Raw genomic sequence first — 21,964 nt, forward strand, 5'->3', positions numbered from 1 at the left:
CGTGCCTGGCTGTGGCGCTGGGCTCCAGCCAGGTCCATGGATTCCTCATCTGTAGTTTGGACTCCAGACATCTCAGGAAGCTGAAAGGGCTGTCCTAGGTTCAGCACAAACTCTTTAGGCTCCGCAATTATCCTGAACTGGTATGGGACTACTAACGGGCTTGGCTTGGCTCATTAAATATGTCACCATGTTTACTACTGAATTATTAAAGGGTTTGATTTATGGGGTGTTTCCCAGACTCCACTAGGAGTGCTATGTGGCAGTGCGTACACCTACTGCTTTTCTAAAATCTGGAAAATTCTGAAATATGTGCACCTTCAGGGATTCTGGGTAAGGGATTATGAACCTCCCCTGTGGGTGATGGGGAGCCAGGGAAGGTTGAGCAGGGGAGGGCAGCAACAGGCCCGGGCACAAAGCCCTGGGACTATTGGGAAGGAGAGAGTGGTGAAGGAGGCTGTCGGTGGAGGCCCTGGAGGAGGCCAAGGAGGAGGAGGAGGCTGGGGTGAGAGGGAGAAGCCTGAGCTGGGCAGGGGGCTGCAGGGGTGGAGACAGGAGGACGCCTTGGTGACTGGAGGGGCAGGAAGGTGTGGGGTATTGTCCAGTATCTCTGGCTGGGGTGATGGGGACGTGAGACCGTTGCCAAGTAGGATGGGAGAGGAGCAGGTTGGGAGGCCTGTGCTGAGACCAGTTCGGGGTGCACGTTGGGGGGCCTGCAGGACGATGTCTAGGAAGCACCAGGAAGTAGCAAGGGCAGGAGGAGGAGGGATGGGGTCTGGCTGGTGTGGTGAACCAGGCCTCATGTCTCCCCAGGCTGGGCTGTGGGGGCCCCCCGTGTTCCCCAATGCCTCGCTCTCCGGAGGAATGTCGACGTCTCCGGACCTGCAGTGAGTGCCTGGCCCGCCACCCCCGGACCCTGCAGCCTGGAGACGGAGAGGTGAATGGCGGGGGCGATGGGTTGGGAGCATCTCAGGAGCTTCAGCTGAGGTTGGGTGGGAAGAGCCAGGTTACGAGGGGTGCTGGGGGACCCTGAGAACCCCACGGAGCCCATGCTCCTCCACCAGGCATCTGCCCCCCCGCTGTAAGTGGTGTACCAACTGCCCCGAGGGCGCCTGCATCGGGCGGAATGGGTCCTGCACCTCAGAGAATGACTGTCGGATCAACCAGCGGGAGGTCTTCTGGGCCGGGAACTGCTCAGAGGCTGTGTGTGGGGCCGCCGACTGTGAGCAGTGCACCCGGGAGGGCAAGTGCATGTGGACGAGGCAGTTCAAGAGGACAGGTGAGGCCCGCTCGGTCCCCTGGAGGAGCGTGTGGGGGCCTGGACCCCTGGGCCCAAGGAAGGGAGGGAGAGGGCAGGGGAGGGGAGGGGGGACCAGTTCTAATTCCTGTGCCGCTAACCCCAGGGGAGACCCGCCGCATCCTCTCGGTGCAGCCCACCTATGACTGGACCTGCTTCAGCCACTCTCTGCTGAATGTGTCCCCAATGCCGGTGGAGTCATCGCCCCCCCTACCCTGCCCCACTCCCTGTCACCTCCTGCCCAACTGCACCTCCTGCCTGGACTCCAAAGGTGCGGATGGGGGCTGGCAGCACTGTGTCTGGAGCAGCAGCCTCCAACAGGTACTGCACTGGCTGGGTGTCGGTGGGTGGGGGGTGGGGGGCTCTTTGCCCTGCACCTCCTCCTCTGTCCTGCTGCCTCCTCTGTTTCCCAGCTCTGGTTCTCCCGTGGCACTTTCCCTGTCCAGCTACTTTCTCTTCTCTCCTACCAGCATCTCTTTCTTCCCTCCTGGCCTTGCGAACCTCCCTGTCGTGTCTGCTTAGGCACTGCCACCCGACCTTCCGGACTACCCAGCTGGGTTCATGCTCCTCCCTGACCTTCCTGTGACTTCTGATTCCATCTGTCCTCTCCCTCCTAAACTTCTGCACTTCCTTCCTCCCATCTCTCGCTCTCTGCTTTTGGAACTTCTGGTTGTAAGAAGCAGAAACACCCTAGAGCTGGTTTTATTATAATGAATTGGGGTAGAAAGTGCTGTTCCATCCTTCTCGGGCCGCAGGGTCTCCGCTCTTCTCTGGGTGCCTCTATCCCCTGGTTTCTCTTGGCTAGATCATCAACACACACGGCCTCAAATGGCAGCCCTTGGCCTTTAGTCTATGTGACTTTCTAATTCTCGAGATGACAGTTATCTCTGTGCTTATCGGTTAGCTCACATTCTCAAGGGGAGATTTCGATTCAGCTCATGAGTGAGATGTCCAGCCTTGGTCCAGTGAGACGTGGCCAGGGAGGGGCAGGAGCACACGATTCCAACACGGCAGTTCAGACCTACCCCTCATTTTGGCTGTGGGCTGGGGAGGTGATTCTTTGTGGGCGTGGTCTGGGCAGGCATTTAGTTGCCGGTGACAATCTGCCCCTTGAACGGCTCATGGCTCTCTCTTGGAGTCCACTCCAGAGATGCGTCTTTGGTCATCACAGTGGCAGACACAAGTCCTTCAAGCCCCAACCCCACCCCAGGGGGAAGACAAGAAAGATTCACCTCTGGCAGTCACATCCAGAAGCAGTGTCATTGGGCCAGAGTTCTGGGTCTCTTGTTCCCAGTGATGGCCACTTCTTATTCACCTTTATTTATTTATTTATTTATTTATTTATTTAATTTTATTTTTGAGACAGAGAGAGACAGAGCATGAACGGGGGAGGGCCAGAGAGAGAGGGAGACACAGAATCAGAAGCAGGCTCCAGGCTCTGAGCCATCAGCCCAGAGCCCGATGCGGGGCTCGAACTCACGGACTGTGAGATCGTGACCTGAGCTGAAGTCGGATGCTTAACCGACTGAGCCACCCAGGCACCCCTCTTATTCACCTTTATTGTGGAACAGCCAACCCACGTGTGACCACTCACCATCTCACAACCCATGAGTCTACATGAATCTTCAGTAAAATAGAACTGCTGACCACAGACCCACTGGGGTGTATTCTAACACCAGCAGCCCCTTCTCCAATTCTCCAGACACCAGCTGGGTGTCTAACACCTCAGTTCACTCCTGACACCGTCTACCTAGAGTTGGAGTCAGATCCTACAAAGTTAAAGAACTCAGTCCCACAAGCCTGCCGACCTCAGACCACCCATACTTCTGACCAGCCAGCTATAAATCAGGGGTTTTTCCACCCCCTCTGCAGGCTCAAAAATTTGCTAGAATGGCTCACAGAAGAAACAGTTACTTATGAATACCAGTTTACTTTAAAGGCTACAACTCAGGGGCGCCTGGGTGGCTCAGTCAGTTAAGCGTCCGACTCTTCGTTTCGGCTCAGGTCATGATCTCACAGTTTGAGGGCTTGAGCCCCATGTCTGGCTCTTGGCTGACAGTAAGGAGCTTGCTTGGGATTCTCTGTCTCCCCCTCTCTCTCTGCCCTTCCCCCGCTCACTCTCGATCTCTCTCTCTCTCAAAAAAATAGGTAAATAAACTTAAAAAAATGTTTTTAAGGCTACAACTCAGAGCCAAGTGGAAGAGACAAATACGGCAAGGTATGGGGTGGCCATGCAAAGCTTCCGTGCCCTCTCCGGGCACACAATGCTTGCAGCAGGGGAGCTTTCCGAATCTCCTCTCTCTTGAGTTTTTATAGACTCCAACTCCACCCCCATCTCACTGGGGCTGGGGGGGGGGGGAGCGAGTTGCAAGCGCCCCTCCCACCTCTGGTCCTTCTGGTGACTCCCTCCATTTTTAGCATAAACTCAGGTGTGAAATCAGCTTCTTATGAATAACAAAAGACATTCCAGCATTCCAGAAGAACCGAGACACGGGGAGGATATATTCTTGTGTTACATCACAGCATCCCATAGGCAGGTTGTATAAATTAAATGGGAGAGTGTATTTTAGATCACAGGGCCATGCTTGCCGTTTGGTAAAAACTCTGTAACGCTTCAAGTTCTGCCCACTGGGAGGATTCCCAGCCTCCCCTATCTGGGACACACCCACAGGGTCACCACAGTAGGGTGGGTGTCCTCCATGTGACCCTGCAGTGTGCGTCTCTAACACACGGAGGCCTCATCCCCAAGCCTGGGGGCTTTCTGGTGATACAAGCTTTTCCCTAGTATTGTTGAGAGTCTCATCATTTGTCTTTGTGGGAACCCCAGGGACCGGAAGGCAATGCCAGAGAGCCTGTTGCCAGGCACTTGCTGCTCCCCTGGCCCTTCTATGCTGCTCAGGGAGTGAGGAGGGGCTGGGTTGGAGGCGGGAGGAGGCTGTGGGGCGGGAGACTCCAGCACAGACTCTGGGCGTCGCCCGTAGATGCAAGAGCACTTCCGCCAGATCTTCGGATTTCTGTGAAATCTCCTAGCTCTAAAGTGTTGGCTTAGGCTTTTAAAAACCACCACTGCGGGGGCGCCTGGGTGGCGCAGTCGGTTAAGCGTCCGACTTCAGCCAGGTCACGATCTCGCGGTCCGTGAGTTCGAGCCCCGCGTCAGGCTCTGGGCTGATGGCTCGGAGCCTGGAGCCTGTTTCCGATTCTGTGTCTCCCTCTCTCTCTGCCCCTCCCCCGTTCATGCTCTGTCTCTCTCTGTCCCAAAAATAAATAAAAAACGTTGAAAAAAAAAATTTAAAAAAAAAAAAACCACCACTGCGCAGACCAGACATCACAGATGTACAGACCAGACCCGTAAGAGATGTGCAGACCAGACCCGTTACGATTTGGCTCAAGGGCAGCTGTCTGTGAACCATCGGGCACCGTTCCCTTGAATGACTTTGGCTTCAGAGCCTGGGACAGGCAAGAGGGCTCTCTTCCCTGGCTTCTCTTCATCACATTCTTTATCGAGCCCCTTCCTCGTGCCAGGCACTTTGCTAGGTTGTGGGCCTGTGTCAACATGAGCTAGAATCCTGCTCTCGGAACTTACATTCCTACGTCTCTTCCAGGAGTGCAGGATACGCAGTTTATGGTGTTGGGCAGCATTGCATATGGCCATTAGGGAGGTTACCGCAAAGAACGCTGGGCAGACTTGAGACTTGGTCTCCCCCTCCCGCCCCCCAGATTGCCCCACCATCTGCCAAGGGGTGCACTACATTTAGATCTGGAAGCCTAGCTCTTGCAGTTCGGCAAGGCTCAGCTCACTGCTGGCGGTAACCCTCAGAGCTCCGGCCACAGCAACCAGGGTGTCTATTTCAGGATTATATGGTTGCTAATTGCTGTCAGACAGCCCAGACTAATCTCTGCTGTCTTATACTTAAGGCCCGAGCAGTGGATAAAATACTCTTACACACCAAGAGTCTGACCCCTGCTGGGTGCCTCGTCTGGGTCCCAGGATGTGATAAGTGATGGTGTATGAACTCCTGTGCAGCCCCTGACCGCAGACTCAGCTTCCCAGCCTAGGGTGGGAGGACCCTCTTGCCCAGCAGCTGGGTCCACATTTTTCTAAGTGACCGTGGCTTCTAACTCCCTGCCTCCCGTCACTAGTTTCTATCTCCACTTGGGATTGTTGCCTTCCTTTGTAAGAAACAGCCGTGTCCACTAAGCTGGGTGGGTAGACTGCCGCGGCCAATCACACTAACACAGTGGTACCTCTTGGAGCCCAGGGTGGAAAATGCAGCCAAGGCCGTATTGGAGACGGAGCCTGGAAAGCTGCCCACCCTGGCTTTGGGTGTGTGGTCCTCATCAGTTCTTCCTTCTGCATCTGCTCTGTTTTTCTGCCCCTCTGGTCTCTTCATTTGCTGTGATTTGCTCATTCAAATGTCCCTGCCAGCCCCAGTCTCCAGAATCTTCTAGTTTCAAGGTTGCCCTTAGCCTGACTTCCCGTGTGGACTCCTAGTTGCAAATGCTTGACGGGAACAATGTGATGACCTCAGCTGGGTCCGCTTTGGTCCATCGACTGTGGCCAGAGAGGGGCGAGAGCTCTGAGGAAGGGGTGTAGTTGGGGAGAATACCCATGATGTGTTTGGTGCTCTTTCTCACCCCCCACCTCATTTCTCATTTCCCCTCCCCCATACAGTGTCTGAGCCCCTCCTACCTGCCCCTGCGATGTATGGCCGGAGGCTGTGGGCGGCTGCTCCGGGGACCCGAGAGCTGCTCCCTGGGCTGTGCTCAGGCGACCCAGTGCGCCCTGTGCCTGCGGCGCCCCCACTGTGGTTGGTGTGCCTGGGGGGGGCCAAGATGGGGGTGGCCGCTGCCTGGAGGGTGGACTCAGCGGTCCCCGTGACGGTGAGATGGGTTAGGACGTGGGGTGAGGGGGACTGACCCTTGGCTGGGGGTCTGGCACAGAGAAAGTGGGGGGGGCGCTGGAGGCTGTCTCAGAGGTGGGGATCAGGGACAGGTGGAGCGAGGGCCTGGGTGGCACCCGGGTGAAGCTCTGTATCCCCGGGCCAGGGCTGACATGCGGGCGACCTGGGGCCTCCTGGGCCTTCCTGTCCTGTCCCCCTGAAGACGAGTGTGCAAACGGACATCACGACTGCAATGAGACACAGAACTGCCACGACCGGCCACACGGTTACGAGTGCAGCTGCAAGGCGGGCTACACCATGGACAAGTGAGGGGGCGAGGGCGGTGGCCCAGGCACCTGTGGGGTGGGAGCAGCAGAGGGTGAGGCAGGAACCAGAGTGGGCGTGAGGTGGTGGGACTCATCCGGGATGCGGTGAAGGTGGGGGCTCAGTCGTGGAGTGGAGGGGTTGGTGAGTTAAATGGGGCACCTGGGAAGAGGGTGGCAGGCTGGACCCCGGACGAGGACCATGGAACAGACCAGGCGTGAGCAACCGGTTGAGGGCAGTGTAGTGGGTGTTGGGCCGGCGGGAGCCACAACGCCCCCTGCTCCGCCCTGACCCTCTGCCCTCCACCCCTGCAGCGTGACTGGGCTGTGCCGCCCGGTGTGCGCCCAGGGCTGCGTGAATGGCTCGTGTGTGGAGCCCGACCACTGCCGCTGCCACTTCGGCTTTGTTGGCCGCAACTGCTCCACAGAGTGTCGCTGCAACCGCCACAGCGAATGCGCGGGTGTGGGCGCCCGTGACCATTGCCTGCTGTGCCGCAACCACACCAAGGTGGGCCTTCCGGGGTCTCAGGCCCTCCCCCCAGGGACAGGGCCTTCTCTGCCTTCAGCTCTCGCTCAGGCATCTTGAGCCTCCTCCCAAGCCCTGATAAGCCGGGCCCAGGGAGGAGGAGGCCTAGCCCTAACCCAGGGAGGTGTGAGGAGATTCTGGGGACGCTGTCTGAATTTGTATCAGAGAGGGGCTACCCCAGCATCGTGGACAGAGTCAGTGCTGGACTGGCGAGGCTGGTCACGTGCAGGAGGACTTAGGATGGTGTAGAGAAAGGCTTTCTGAGCTCCCCACTGCGGGCTGGAGGGGCACGAACTCAGCCACCCTCCACCCCGTCACGGGAGGTGTGCAAGTGAAGGCAGGGGGCTAAGTCGCAGAAAGGCTGGGATTGCCCAAACCGAGTGCCTGAGCCCCTGCTGCACCCTCATGGTGCTCTCAGAGTGTCCCCCCGACCCCCCACTGATCACCAACTCTGACCACCCTGTCGCTGGTTTCCAGGGCAGCCACTGCGAGCAGTGCCTCCCTCTGTTCGTGGGCTCGGCTGTGGGGGGCGGGACCTGCCGTCCCTGCCACGCCTTCTGTCGTGGCAATAGCCACGTCTGCGTCTCCAGGAAGGAGCTCGAAATGGCCAGGAAGGAACCAGAGAAGTACTCGCTGGATCCAGAGGAGGTAAAAAGGCTGGAGTCCAGGGCTTCTGGGCCAGGTCTCGGGGTGGAGGGGGAATAGTCCAGGCCTTTTTGTGATCACTCTGTCTTCCTTTGGTCAGATTGAAAACTGGGTGACAGAGGGGCCTAGTGAAGACGAGGCTGTGTGTGTGAACTGCCAGAATAACAGTTACGGGGACAAATGCGAGAGCTGCCTGCACGGCTACTTCCTCCTGGATGGGAAGTGTACCAAGTGAGAAGAAGGGGGGCCTGGGACCCTTGCCCTGCTCACTAGGAATAGCTCTGGGAGCCAGACTCCTCTCCCCAGTTCTCCACCCTCAATCAGAAGCGGACAGTATCCTCAGGGAGGCCCCAGGCTGAGGCAGAGTTGGGGGCGATGAGCCAGACTCAGGTGGGAGACCCCCAGCCTCAGAGGCCAGTGTTGAGACGCAGGCCGCAGAGCACCACCCCGTGGAGACTGGCAGGCAGAGAGAGAGCTGCCGAGGGTGAGGCCTCAGGACAGCCTCCCATTCCAGCCCTTCCTTCTGAATGTTCATCAGACTCTGGAGTCATTCCAACCTGGCTCCAAATCCTGGCCTTGCCACTTACTGGCTCTGTGGCCTTGGGCAAATGGCTTGACCATTTGTGAGCCCCAGTCTCCTCTTCTGGCCTGTTGCTCACATCGGAGCTCACATAGGCAGCATCCAGCCTGGATCCCAGTAGGTCAGGGGAGCCCCCTGACCCCTGTCTTCTCCCCCTTCCTCAGATGCCAGTGCAATGGCCATGCAGATACATGTAACGAGCAGGACGGGACGGGCTGCCCGTGTCAGAACAATACAGAGACGGGCACGTGCCAGGGTAGCTCGCCCAGTGACCGCCGAGACTGCTACAAGTACCAGGTGCGGCTGGAGAAGCGAGTTGCAGATAAGCCAAGGGCCCCGCGCCCTCAGAGGTCCAAGGGCCCCACACCCTCAGAGGTCCACTCACTCATTCAACACATACTTACTGAGCACCTGGCAGTTGGAATGAGTGTGCCAGGCAGTGTGTGAGGCATTAGGACGCAGCGGGGAACAAAACGGGCCAAAGGTTCTGTCCTCAGGAAATTTACTTTCCCGTTAAGGAGTCCAGCAACAAACAAATGAAGAAGTCGGATGCACAGTATGTTAGCAATGAGCAGTAAGGAGAAAGGAGGGCCAGTGTTTGGAGTGGGAATAGTAGATACGATGACCAAGGAAAGCCTTCCTGAGAAGGTGGCACTTGAGAAAAGACCTGATGGAAGTCAGGACAGGCAGATATGGGGATTGTGGGTGAGTAGAGAGTCAGCCAGGTAATAGATCACCCAGTGCAAAGGCCCTGAGGTAGGACGTACCTAACGTCCTACAGAAACAGCAAGGCTGGCAGGTGAGGCAGGCCCAACCCCGTGCTGTGCCTGTGGCTTCGGCAGTCCCATGAGCGAGCTCTGTTTACTGCCTGTGTAAGGAGAAAGGATCTCAAATTCAGCGAGGTCAAGTCATTAGTCTGAGGCCACACAGGCAGTGAGGAGGTAGAGCCAGGTTCAGCAGAGCTCTTCATCGCTGTGCCTCAGAGTTCCAGAGGCCTCCACATCAGGGTGCTGTGGTCATGGGGTGACACCAGGGACAGCAGTAGTAGAGTGTAGGGTCCTGGTGGCCTCCACACTGTGTCAGGGAGGTGTGGGGGCAGGGGGAGCAGTCACAAGGAAGCTGCTGGGGACTGAGAGAGCCTGGGGCAGTGACTGCTCACCAGTTGGTACTGAACATCAGTACTGCATGGAGGGTGGCCAGGCACTGAGCCAGCCCTGACTGCCACCCCCCCCACCGCTTGCCCGCAGTGCGCCAAGTGCCGGGAGTCCTTCCACGGGAGCCCGCTGGGCGGCCAGCAGTGTTACCGCCTCATTTCCGTGGAGCAGGAGTGCTGCCTGGACCCCACGTCCCAGACCAACTGCTTCCATGAACCCAAGCGCCGGGCTCTGGGCCCCGGCCGCACTGTCCTCTTTGGCGTGCAGCCCAAGTTTACTAACGTGGACATCCGCCTGACGCTGGATGTGACCTTCGGTGCTGTGGACCTCTATGTCTCCACCTCCTACGACACCTTCGTGGTCCGTGTGGCCCCTGACACGGGCGTCCACACCGTGCATATCCAGCCACCTCCACCCCCACCGCCTCCCCCACCCCCTGCTGACGGCGGACCCCGGGGGGCCGGGGATCCAGGAGGACCCGGGGCCGGGAGCGGGCCAGGTGCCCCGGCGGAGCCCAGGGTGCGGGAGGTGTGGCCACGGGGACTGATCACCTACGTGACTGTGACAGAGCCGTCGGCCGTGCTCGTGGTTCGTGGTGTGCGGGACCGGCTGGTCATCACCTACCCGCACGAGCACCATGCCCTCAAGTCCAGCCGCTTTTACCTACTCCTGCTGGGCGTGGGGGACCCGAGCGGGCCCGGCGCCAATGGTTCAGCTGACTCGCAGGGCCTGCTCTTCTTCCGGCAGGACCAGGCCCACATCGACCTATTTGTCTTCTTCTCCGTCTTCTTCTCCTGCTTCTTTCTCTTCCTCTCACTCTGCGTGCTCCTCTGGAAGGCCAAGCAGGCCCTGGACCAGCGGCAGGAACAGCGCCGGCATCTGCAAGAGATGACCAAGATGGCCAGCCGCCCCTTTGCCAAGGTCACCGTCTGCTTCCCGCCTGACCCTGCCGCCCCGGCCCCTGCCTGGAAGCCGGCTGGGCTCCCACCACCCACCTTCCGCCGTTCGGAACCCTTCTTGGCACCCCTGCTGCTGACGGGGGCCGGGGGGGCCCTGGGGACCTGTGGGAGGAGGCTGCTGCCCGCCCGCCGTCCCGGCCACCACTGCCGGCCTGCGAGCCGGGCCCATCACCCTTGAACCCACTGAAGATGGCATGGCCGGTGTGGCCACTCTGCTGCTCCAGCTGCCCGGAGGACCCCAAGCACCCAACGGCGCCTGCCTAGGGTCGGCCCTCGTCACGCTGCGGCACAGGCTGCACGAATACTGTGGGGGTGGTGGGGGTGCTGGGGGCAGTGGGCACGGGGCTGGCGCAGGCCGGAAGGGACTGTTGAGCCAGGACAATCTCACCAGCATGTCCCTCTGACCCATGGTGTGGTCCTCAGCCACAGCGACTGAGTACCCTGATAACGCCACCCTGGATTCAGGGCTCCTCCACTTGGCGGCCCCTGGACACTGTGTCCTCAGAGATCTCTGGCTCCCTTTCCCCGGGGCTCCCCAGACAGGGCATTTGACGTTCTGCATTCAACAATTATTTATTGAATACTTACTGTATGCCAGGCACTGTTGAAGTCACCGGGCAAAGCAGGAACTGAGACAGACGAGTTCCCTGATCTCGTGGGACTTAGGTTCCAGTGGAGGGAGACAATCAGTGTGCACCAGTGCCTGTGCACACACACGCGCGCGCGCGCACACACACATACACACACACACAGGCGAGGAAGGTCATTTCCGGGAGGGAGAAGTGCCATGAGGGATCAACAGGATGTGGCTGTGAGGGACTTCGAGGTAGAGTCTGTTGGGCATTCCGAGAAGCTAGGCCTAAAGCCTGAGAAGGAACTGGCCGTGGGGAAAGCTTCAGAAAGTGGGTCTCAGGCAGAGGGAGCTATAAGGACAAGGCCCTGAGGTGGGGACCCGCTTGCTTCATTGGAAGGATCAGAAAGGGCCAGCATGACCCAGACCGCGTGTGAAGAGATGAGTTGGGAGACAGCAATGGGATCACCCAGGGCTGTGTGGGTCCCAGATAGGATGTTGAATTTTATTCTCGGGGAAAGCCAAGGGACAGTTTCATAAGGATCCGAGGTACGTATTCGAGACGTCACTCAGCTGTGGTGTGGAGGATGGTTCGGAGGGGGCAAGAGAGGCGACCAGGGACAAGAGACGATGATTACGATGAGGGCAGTGGTGGGGGCGGGGGTCAGGGACAGGTGCAGGATGTGTGTGGGAGGAGGTAACGATGGCGTGGATGTTGGGATCAGGGAGGGGGGAGTCCAGGATGACTCCAACTTTGTGGCCTGAACTGTGGGCGGATACTGGGGTGGTTTATCATCATGGGCAGCCTGGGTCTTGTGGGGAAAACCAGGAGTCCAGTCTGAGACTCTTAAGATGCTCTCTTTAGGCATCTCTCCAGTCAGGTCCAGCCAGGGAAACAGACTGCTGTACTTTAGCGGAAGGAACTGAGCGCAGGGGGTTGGCTGTGTTGTTGAGGGACACAGACGATCAGAGGTGGGACAGTGAGGCAGTCCAGGGGCCAGCTGTCACCTGTAGGCTGGACAGACAAAGCCAAAGCTCAGATGGTGTAATTGATGCTAGGACCAGGGCCACCCGGCTCAGCAGGAATCCAAGGAGACAAAGCCTCAGATGCTGCCCCAGGGTGCTGGGCGTTGGAGATGGAAATGGTGGAGTCCTCTGCGCATCTCTCTTCCCAGACAGTGCTGCCTTGAAGACTTGTGGGTTCCCTCTAGGGGCCGCTCTCCCACTCAGCCACCACCTTGGACTTCTGAGCTCCTCTCCCCCTTGAGGACTTCGCAACCCCATCCTAGCCATCTTGAACTTGGGACTCCTTTTGCAAGACTCCATCCCCCAGCTGTACTTTGGGGCCTTAAGGAGCTGGGCCCCGTCTCCTCTCCTCTGCTGGGGGCCTTAGTCTAAGAGGCCATGTGTGCTGTCAGGGGCCGTCTGAAAGGGAGGAGTGGTTGAAGCAGCAAATAAAGAGTGTAGGGAAGGCGGGTGTCTGAGCACCGTCTGCCTGCAGGAGATGGGGTGTCTTGCTTCTCTGAACAGCATCCAAATGTGGATAAATCGAGTCAGTGCCCTTACCTTGGCCCCCCTCTGAGCTGTATAGCTTGGGCCTGGCTCCTCCCTGCCCCTCCTGAGCAGGGGTGAGATGGGACCACTATAGAAGCCCTCGTTCCCCAGAAGGGACAGACCTAGAGGAGCTGAGGGCACCGAGACCGTTGGCCCTTCCTCGGGTCCCTGTCGCAGGAAGACCCCAGTTCGTCTCCGGAGGGAAAACATTGCCTTGGTCCCAGGCTTGGGTTTTATTCTGGCCTCTGACATAAGAGTGAGGCAGCATGGAGACCAAAATGCCCTAACGTGATGAGTTTGAGTTTTCTCTAATCCCAGAAGGCTCCAAGGCCCAAACCGGAAGCAGCACAGGAGGCTTCATCTTCCAGGCCCCCAGGGCAAGCAAGAGCAGTGGTGAAGAAGGTGCAAGTGTGCCCTCGGTCGGCCTCGAGCAGTGAGCAGCGAGCAGCAGCGTGGGAGTCTGGCCGAGAGTGGTAAACAACGTGTTTTCCTCTTCAGCCCGCCCGTGGGCACATGCCTGAGGCTTCATCTGATGTGAGCCCAAGACACGATAGTGAGGTGGACTTAGGGGGAGTGGGGCCGGGGGAGGTGGGTGGGGTTGGGTCTTCACTGTGGTCCATGAAAATCCTAGTATTTTCGGACTTATGGGCAGTTTAAGGGATTTTCAAGGATTATTCTGCCCACACATGAGTTTTGCCTTTGTGAGCCATTGGTAGTGCCTAACCTCCGAGACGTGACTGTGAACTTGTATTTACTGAGTACCGGCGCTAGACAGTTTGCTTGCCACGTTACAGCCCAGCAACCCTATGCGGTAGGTAGCCGTGTGATCCCCGTTTGCAGGGGAGAAAACAGAAGTTCATAGATGTCATTGAGCCATTGAATGAATTTGAACCCCGGCCATGTGACTCTCAAATCCACATGCCTGACCACCAGACCCTCTAGCCTCCTGAGGAGGGAACCCCCAGGAATAAGGGGGGGGGGGGAGGAGGAGGAGACAAGGGAGAAAGCACAAGGGAGATCATGCGGGTTCTTAGCCCACCTAGCTGAGAGCTCTCCCAGCACAGAGCAGGCACTAGAGGCAGGTGTTCAAAATGGTGGGTTTCTGCTGGGGATAAGGCACAATTTCCCACCCGGGATGCTAACCAGAAGCAGGACATGCTGCCTAAGGGAGTCCAAGGCCAGGAGAGCGTTCACCCTGCATGACCAGGAAGGAGCTAAGACTCGTCTGCATTATGATCAGATCTTTGGTAAGGTCTCTTCCCCACCACCACCCTGTGACTGTGCCTTCCTGAGCAGAGCGTTTGCACTGTGACTGGCCCCTTGCTCTGCTACACAGAGCCAGCGTCTCCAACTCCTGTCCATACCTTGCAGATGCCCCTATACAAATGCCCCATAGCATGAGGCATGTGTTCCTCCTCCCTCCACGTTAGCTCCTCAGCTGGCACCTCGCCCTGGTATCCATGTACCTGAATGCAAGAGGCTCAGGGAGTGTGAGAGAAAGACTGGGCGTGGGAGGTCTGGATTCTAGTCTGTGTATGGCCATCAATGCCCTAGGGACTTCAGAAAAAGGGGAGAAATTTCACCAAGGGCCAACAACACTCCAGGTAGTGTGCTGGGTGCTTAGCCTGAGTCCTTTAGTCTTCCTGATACCGATGCTGGGAGGGACAGGTTTATTCCCCCATTTTGCAGATTTGGAAACTAAGTCCCTTGCCTGAGAACTCAGGGCAGATTAACAGGGGAGCCCAGATTCTGATGCAAGCCTGTCTGACTCTCCATTGCCCCCCACCGTTACCTCTAAAATCATGTCCCTTTTCTGCATCAGTGTCTCCCACCTGTGATCACTCACTATCTCCACCCACAAGGGGCTCCATGCAGTTCTAGGTGCTAGGGACACAGCAGTGAACAGGGTCCCTGCCCTCATGGAACTGACAAACCAGCAGGGAGCCAGAAAATAAATATGTAAATGATGTGGTATATTGAAATATGACCAGAAAAACAAGGCGGTGAAGGAGAAGAGGGGTTGGTCCTTGCTATGTAATATAAGGTAGAAGGGAAGGCCTTGCTCCTAAGATGACATGTGAACAGACGGGAAGGAATGAGCCATAGGGACATCTGAGGGAAGAGAATTCCAAGTTGAGGCAACAGCTAGTGCAAAGGTCCTGAGGTGGGAGCACGACTAGCATTTTAGAGAACCAACCAAGAGACTCACGCGGGTAGGAGCGGGTGGGAATAAGGAGGAGACAAGGTCAAGGAAAAGCCGGAGGCAGATTGTGCAGGTCCTCGGGCCACGGTGAGGACTCTGGCTTTAGCTCTGTGCAGGAGGAGCCGTGAGAAGGTTCTGAACACAGGAGGCATGTGACCTAACTCAGGTGTTCGCAGACGGAGCCAGAGCTGAGCCCCTGAAAGGCTGGGGTTTGCTGTTTCCTGGGAGGAGGAGGTCGGGGGCAGGGAATCCGGAGTTAGGTTTTAACTTGTGGATGCCCATTAGATATTCCAAGCAAAGATGTCACTTGGTGGTTGGATACATGAATGGAAAGAGAAAGAGTAACAGCAAAGAATATAAGTGATATATTAATACCAGGATAGTATAATATTATTATACATAATGATACTATTAACAAGTTTATTAAGCTCACTCTGGTCTTTCCATCTGTTCCATCACTTGCTCTCACAGTAGCCACATGACATACTAGGGATTGTCCTTAGAGGAGGAAACAGGCTCAGAGAGGTTTATTAATTCACTAAGACAACACGGCTAGTAACCCGGCACGACACTAACACTAATAACATGGCAAGAGTCAAGATCGGATCCTAGGTCTGCCCAATTTTGAGACCAGATTTTCTAATCTGCTAGTTGCTTTCGTGTAAAGAGAACTAGATGATCTTTAAAGATTATTCAGCTCTAGAGAGCCCGAAACCGGACAGTTCTGTGCTTTGGAGACAAAGCCCCCCCACCCCCTGCTCTTCCCCCACCCCGGAACTCCCATATCTGTTATGTTAGAATTGTATATAGGCCAAGAATCCATACGTATTGACTTGAAGGGGGGTGGGTCTCCCAATTTTTTCCTTTGGGCGTGTAACCTCTACCAAGGCAGCTTTTTCTGGTTTTGCTTATTTGAAGGATCCGCACACAACTTCACTTGGGCAGCTGAAGGGGTTAGTGGTTTCACTTTGTTAATGACCCACTCGTTTAGAGGGGTAAGACTTGCCAAGGTCACACGCAGCAGGTGGGGTGGGGGGCAAGGATCTGACTCTGGAACTCCTCCTTCCACACCTAGGCATCTTCCCTGTGTCCCCACACCCCTCACCAAACCTCCTCCACCCAGATTCCTTCCCTGGGACACAAATAATGTAGGCGGAGTTGGTTTTCAGGTTTTTATTGTGGGTGTATTTCTGGTAGCGGGATAGGGCGGAGGGGCAGAGGAGGCCCAGCGCGACAGGTGGAAAAGGAGGAGGGATGGGGGGCTTCCTTACTCCCGGATCTTCAATTCCCGCGCCATCTGACAGAGGGCGCAGGGCAAACAAAAGGTGAGGGCCGCCCAGTCGTGCCCGACAGAGCCCTAGAGGGTGGGAGAGAGAGGTTAGGGGCCCCGCCAGGGTCCCAGGAGGCCCGTCCCCCAGCCCCCTGCTCCGCGCCCCCCCCCCCCCTCCGCGCGCGCGCACCTGGATGTGGTAGCGCTCCCGCATGCCGGTGCGCAGGGAGTGCAGGCCTCCGGGCAGGTAGGGCGCGCAGCAGCACTCCCCGAAGTCGTCCGAGATGCGGCAGGCGAGGCACAGAGGGGCGAAAGTGCCGCACAGACCTGGGGCGGGCGCGGGGCAGTCAGAGCGGGACCCACCGGGCGCCCCGGCCCCCTCCGCCTCGGGGAGAGGCGAGGCTGATGGTCCGCGGCGCCAAATCCGCCAAATCGAGGGTCCCAGAGGGGATCCGGGGACCCAGCGGGAGTGGTTTAGAGGTTGGGAGATAGGGTTTGGAGAGGGAGCTGGGGCCGCAACAAGGAAAGTTGAGGGTGCAAGGGGTTGAGGGTCCGAGGGGAAGCTGGAAGGTGTGAGGTTAGGATCCTAGGGAGTGACGGAGGTGGGAGTTAGGGGTGAGGTTTAGAGTGTGGGAATTCGGGGTCCAAGGAAGGGAGCCGGAGTGGGGTTAGTAGGGCCTGGGAAGGGGTTGGAGGTGACCTTCCCCCTCTCCTGGAGGGAGCTGCAGGCACTCACAGACAGGCATGTCGTTGCAGCAGTCTGTGAGTCCGGTGTGCCAGTCACTGAGCTGGGTCTGGTAGCAGCTGCTGGCACACTGGGGCTGGCTGGTCACTGGGTAGGACATGGCTGCGAAGGAAGGTAGTGGGCCGGAGTGAGCGGGAGGCTGCCAGCCTCTCCCCACATTCCTGCCCCCGGAGCCCCTTCCTCTGCCGGGCAGTGTGGGCGGGGCCACCAGGCCGCCCGCGGAGGGGACACCACTGCACCTCCCCCGTCCTCTCTGCTACATTTGGGCACTGACACCCCAGTTTGTCCCCGTTGCCACTGCCTCCTGCACATCTGGTTGAGCTGTGGGTGGGGAACTCATGCACGTCTGGGGAAGGGTGGGTGCCACATCTGGGTGGGGCTGAGACGTGGTGTTGCCTCCTCCACGTCTGGGCCTGGGGTGCTGGGTTCCTGCATTTCCAGGGGCCTCTGGGGTGCGATCAGGCGCCGTCTGTCTTCGAAGCCAGGGTGCCCAGGGGAGGGAAGCTGCCGGGTTCCGGGACTGGAAGGGTTGCTGGTTCATCCAGTGATCCCACCTTTGCCTTTCACGTTGTCGTGCATCTCAAACTGCATCTTGCTGGCCCTAGGAAGGTGGCGCTGGGGGCGGCAGAGGTAGCGGCGGTGACAGTGGCCGAATCTGTCCAAGGGAGGCTGGATACTGGGGAAGGGGCAGGCACGGAGTAGGGGCACTGGGGGCTGGGTTGTCAGGGGGAAGGGAGCTGGGGAGAAAGAGGCCAAGTCAGCCTGCCAGCTAGGAGAAACATGGAGTAGGGATGTATGGGGAGGGGCGAGAAACTCGCCCGTCTCTGTACAGCTGCCCGACAGACCCCAGAGGACCTTCCTCATACCAGAGGCAGAGCTGGAGAGAGAGGCCAAGAAACAGACAGGCAGAGTCAGAGACGAGGGGGGAAAGAGATCAGAGCCAGGTGCCCATCGAGATGCCGCCAATAACACTCACACCTGCTTAGCGCTTTGACTTCTCTGCAAGCCCATTTCACAGATGGAACACTGAGGCTCACAGAGGTGAAGAGAAAAACCCCACATCTGATGGCCCAGGCCAAAGGGGTGAGTAGAAAGGGTGCTGGGCCCCAGGGCTTCCAAATTCAACCCGGCACCACTCACACTGAGGAGGTGGACACCGAGGGCATGGAGAAAGACAGCAATGTCCACAGAGACGGTCAGAGATATGCAAAGAGAGATGTCAGTGGAGTGGAGAGAGAGAACAGAGCAGAGGGCTGTGGGCAGATGCTCATACCTGCAGGACAGCGATGGCGATGAGGCAGACAGGTGTGGGTGACCTGGACACTGAGTTCTCAGTCTCAGGTTGGTAGCTGCTTATATTGGGGCGGGCCACGTGGCCCTGGGCGGGGCTCTGACAGAGGTGCCCAGGGAGCCAAGCCGGTCTGGCTGACCCTCTTCCCCCCCCCCCCCCCCCAGGAACTTCCCCTCCCTCCCTCTCCATCCCCAATCCCCCCACTTCCACCTCAAGCTCTTATGGGACCTAGAAAATCAGGAAGGGGGCCAGGGGTGCTGGAAGGGGAGAGGGCAGAGAGGGAGAGACAGATGGGGGGGGGTAGGGAGAAAAGGCAGAGGGGAGGTGCAAGGGGCCACAGTACAGAGACCCACAGGCAGGGAGGACCGAGAGACAGGGAGGGAATGGGGGACACAGAGACAGAAGGGGAGGCCTAGATGGGAGAGAGAAGGAGACTCAGAGAGATGATGAGAGATAAAGACAGAGCGATGGAGAGAGAGATGCGGAGACAAAGAAGGACATAGATCTGTGGAGAAACAGGCAAAGGGGAGTCAGATTCAGAGGGAGGCACAGAGGTGGAGGGGTGGAAGGGCAGGGAGGTGGAGGAGGGGATGGGGATGCGGGAGAGTGCAGTGGGGGCTTCTCCTGTCATCCTCAGTGAGGTTCCCACTTTCCTGGAAGAGGGGGCATTGTCCCCCATTCGAGGCCACCATGCACATGGGGGGAGCAGTGTGTTTTGGGGGTGACTCATGCTGAAACTAAAGTAAATAAACACAACTCACCCCACCTTCAAATTGGGAAGGGAGGAGGTCGGGAACTGAGAAGATGTGGTTCCAGAAAGAGGTGGATGTGATCCAGGACACTGGGGTAACTAACAGAGCAGATGGGGGGGGGTCTTCATCCAGGCCCCTAACAGAGGACAGAGAGGGGCTCAGATTCTGGGTCTGAGGGAGGAGGGCTGGGGGTGCAGACTCTTGGGTTAGGCTAAACCGCAGGGGTGTGCAGGGGTCCTGGCATTTTTGGCTGCTGGGCTCCTGAGGGGTGAAAGAGCGAGGGACCTGGATGCCTGAGTCACCAAAGTCTGCCCCCAACAGGCCTGGTGTGGTTGGAAGTGACTCAGTGAGGGAAACAGCATTAGAGCCGGGTGGGGTTTCCAGCACGGGTGTCACCCAAAAAATGTAGGAGGCACTGGAAAATTGGGGTGTCACCTCCAGAGAAGGTGGTGTTGTCACCCCACTGGGAATGGGTATGGAGTGATGGCAAGTGGATCACCCTGTCCGCCTGGGATCCCAGCTTTTCCCTCACCTCCTGATTCAACATGCCAGGACCCAAGCCTTGGTCTCCCAGCACCACCCAGGTGGCTTGCTGTCCTTGTCCCCAGACTTATGGGCGGCACTCAGCATTTTGCTGGTATGTGTCCATCACTTGGTCCAGGAGGCTGACTGTCTGGGGAACATCTCTCCACCTCTGGTCTATTGTCCTTGTGCCTCCATCTCTGCATCTTTGTTTCGCCAGCTCTGAATCTCCCTTTCCTCATCTCTGCAAATCTGTTTCCAAGTTTCCCTGGTTCTGTCTCCCCACCTCTGAGTCTCTGCTTCCCCAAGCTCTGTGTCTCTTGCCCTCATCCCAGGGTCTCTGCCTCCCATCTCTGTGTCTCTCTCCATCTTCAGCCCCCTCCCTGCAAGGAGGCAGCCAGAGGGCCCCATCCCCCAACTGTCCAGACCATGGGCTGTAGGTGATTCAGGGTCAGTCATCTCTGAGGACCCCAGGCCTCCCAGGATGACAACCTGAGTTGTCCTCAAGTCTCCTCTTCCACTCTGACACAGCGTGGGGGCTGCAATTAGACAGCAGCTCACTAAGATGAGGAAATTGGGTGGGGAAGTTGTGAGGTGGCCTGTTTAGGGGTGAGGAGGAGGGTGGGAGCAGGAACAGAGGCCTGGGGGCTGACGAGAGACCATGGTGGTCTCCAGGGACCTGCCATGCATCCCCTCAATGGAGTCACCAGAAAAATATAGGACACCCAGTTAAATTTGAATTTCAGGCAAACAACAACAACAACAAGAATTTTTTTTAGCATAAGTATGTTCCATACAATATTTGGGATATACTTATACTAGAAAAGGTATTTGTTGTTCATCTGAAATTCACATTCAACTGGGTGTCCTGTATTTTTATCTGCTAAATCTGGAACCCTGCCTTCAAAGACAGAGGAGAGGAATCCAAGTCCCTGGCCCTTCTTTTTCCAGAACCCAGGATCCCAGGCACCCAGCCCTCCCTCCTCAGGACCTGAGAGTCCAGGTTCCGGTTCCCCTCTTGTTCTCCCCTAAAATCCATATTGGGGGCACCAAGCCCCTATTCCCTCAGAGCCCAGGAGTCCAGGCTCCCAGCCCCTTTCTCTCCAGCATCCAAGCAACCAGGTCAGGTCTGGGTCCAGTTGCCCAATGTGGGTTTCATAAGGTAGGTGATGCCATCCATGGCCCTGGAGGAACCAGTCAGGCAGAGCGGACAAGTGAGGTTGCCCCCTCTTCCCATCCTATTCCTGCTGCTTCCTCGAGGGCCAGCCCAGGGGGCTGGGAGCAGAACGGGAGGGACTCAGTGGAGTTCAGGGTGGGACACGGTGTCTGGGTTTGGGTGTGGCGTGTGCCTCTCTTTCTGGGTGTTGTGTGTCCTTGGGGGTTGTGACGATGTCTCAGTGTGCTCTGGGGCGTGACACGTGAGGGGGTCTTTTCTATTTGTGTGTCTATATTGTCCTTCTACGATTCTACCCACTGTCCATCTTGTTCAGGTGTGGTCAGTTGTCATGGTTCTCCAATCCTGACTGGATGAAGGCAGGAGTTCTTTATTGAATGGGTTGTGTGATGGATTCTAGAGCCAGAAAACCCGAGTTCAAATCCTGACAGCCTCTTCCTGCCTTTAGCAAATCACTAAGCTTCCCGGGACCTCCATTTGTCCATCTGCAAAATGAGCTGTTGCAAATAAAGTGGTTGAGAGGACTGGACGAGTTAATCCGTGCAAAGTGCTTAGAATTGTGCCTCGCACACAGGAAGCATTTTGTGTTTATGCTGGTGATGATGGTGAGGTGCTGTTCTAGTCTCTGGAGATACTGGAGTCACGGAGTAGGAAATGAAACCACGTCTGCATCTGCTCGTGGGCCTGGTAGGGACTGAGTGAGTGGCCTCTCGGTGGCTGGATGGGCGTGTAACTGCACACCTGGGGTGTCTGTTTTGCATGTGAAATAGACTATTTCTGTGTTGTCAGTAAGGGTGATTGATTGTGTGCTTATGTTTATGTTTGTGTTTGTAGGTGACTGTGCGTGGTGCCTGTGATTCTCTGTGTGGGTGCAAATGAAGGTCACACTAAGCAGGTATTGAGGGCACATGTTTGGTGTGATCTTGCATTTCTGACTCTGAGGTGCCAGGATGTGTCTGTGTCTGTATTTGGGGTGTTGAGAACCCCTCTCCCAGCTATTCCTTTCCATGTCCCACAGGTGACCCTGGGAGGGTGACTCCTCCCAAAATGAGCCTCAGTTTCTTCTTATTAGGGATGGGCGGGAGGGCTCAGTGGCCTCTGAAGAAATGCCTGTGTGAAAGGGAAGGTGGGAGGAGATGGGTGAGGCCAGGGAGAGGCTGAGAAACATGATGGGGATAGAGATGGCCAGGGTGGGCACAGCGGAAGACCTGCACAGAGAGATGTTTGCCCATCCCTTCGAGGGGCATTCGCTGGGCTCCTGCAATGTGCCAAGACCTCTGGTGGGCATTGGTTCAAGGTCTGAGGGAAAGCAGAGAGAGCCAGAGAGATGAAGACCTACCAAGAAAGCTGTTGGCCCCAGGGTGGCCCACCTGTGTCCACGGTGGGCTTAGTGACAGTTCCGAGTGATGGAGACACAGTGATGGAGAGGGACCGAGAGGACCCTGCCCCTCCCCTGTCCTTCCTGAGGCCTCATCTGTCCAGATGAAAGAACAGAGGCCATGGGGGGAAAGTCCCCTCCCA

At 57.3% G+C, this 21,964-nt stretch overlaps 2 protein-coding genes across 2 annotated transcripts in view; one reads left to right on the forward strand and one right to left on the reverse strand.

Annotated features, from left to right (window-relative positions):
• Window positions 1–15,861, forward strand: part of MEGF8 (multiple EGF like domains 8) — a 44,924-nt gene extending 29,063 nt beyond the window's left edge. The window contains 12 exon segments of the mRNA XM_049621281.1: window positions 811–954; window positions 1,062–1,276; window positions 1,401–1,615; window positions 5,967–6,116; window positions 6,118–6,175; window positions 6,341–6,500; window positions 6,813–7,005; window positions 7,501–7,671; window positions 7,769–7,899; window positions 8,413–8,545; window positions 9,496–10,446; window positions 10,448–15,861. Of these exon segments, the coding sequence (XP_049477238.1) occupies window positions 811–954; window positions 1,062–1,276; window positions 1,401–1,615; window positions 5,967–6,116; window positions 6,118–6,175; window positions 6,341–6,500; window positions 6,813–7,005; window positions 7,501–7,671; window positions 7,769–7,899; window positions 8,413–8,545; window positions 9,496–10,446; window positions 10,448–10,765 (2,839 nt within the window). The 3' untranslated portion in view covers window positions 10,766–15,861.
• Window positions 15,862–15,956: 95 nt separating this feature from the next.
• CNFN (cornifelin) lies at window positions 15,957–16,883 on the reverse strand. The gene is made up of 3 exons (XM_049621282.1): window positions 16,696–16,883; window positions 16,150–16,286; window positions 15,957–16,046 (listed from the first exon to the last, which is right to left on the reverse strand). Exons 1-3 carry the CDS (start codon window positions 16,802–16,804, stop codon window positions 15,957–15,959), a joined length of 336 nt encoding a protein of 111 aa, XP_049477239.1. The 5' UTR covers window positions 16,805–16,883.
• Between the last annotated feature and the right edge of the window lie 5,081 nt (window positions 16,884–21,964).

The sequence above is a fragment of the Panthera uncia genome, assembly GCF_023721935.1.
Source record: "Panthera uncia isolate 11264 chromosome E2 unlocalized genomic scaffold, Puncia_PCG_1.0 HiC_scaffold_19, whole genome shotgun sequence".
Taxonomy (NCBI): domain Eukaryota; kingdom Metazoa; phylum Chordata; class Mammalia; order Carnivora; family Felidae; genus Panthera; species Panthera uncia.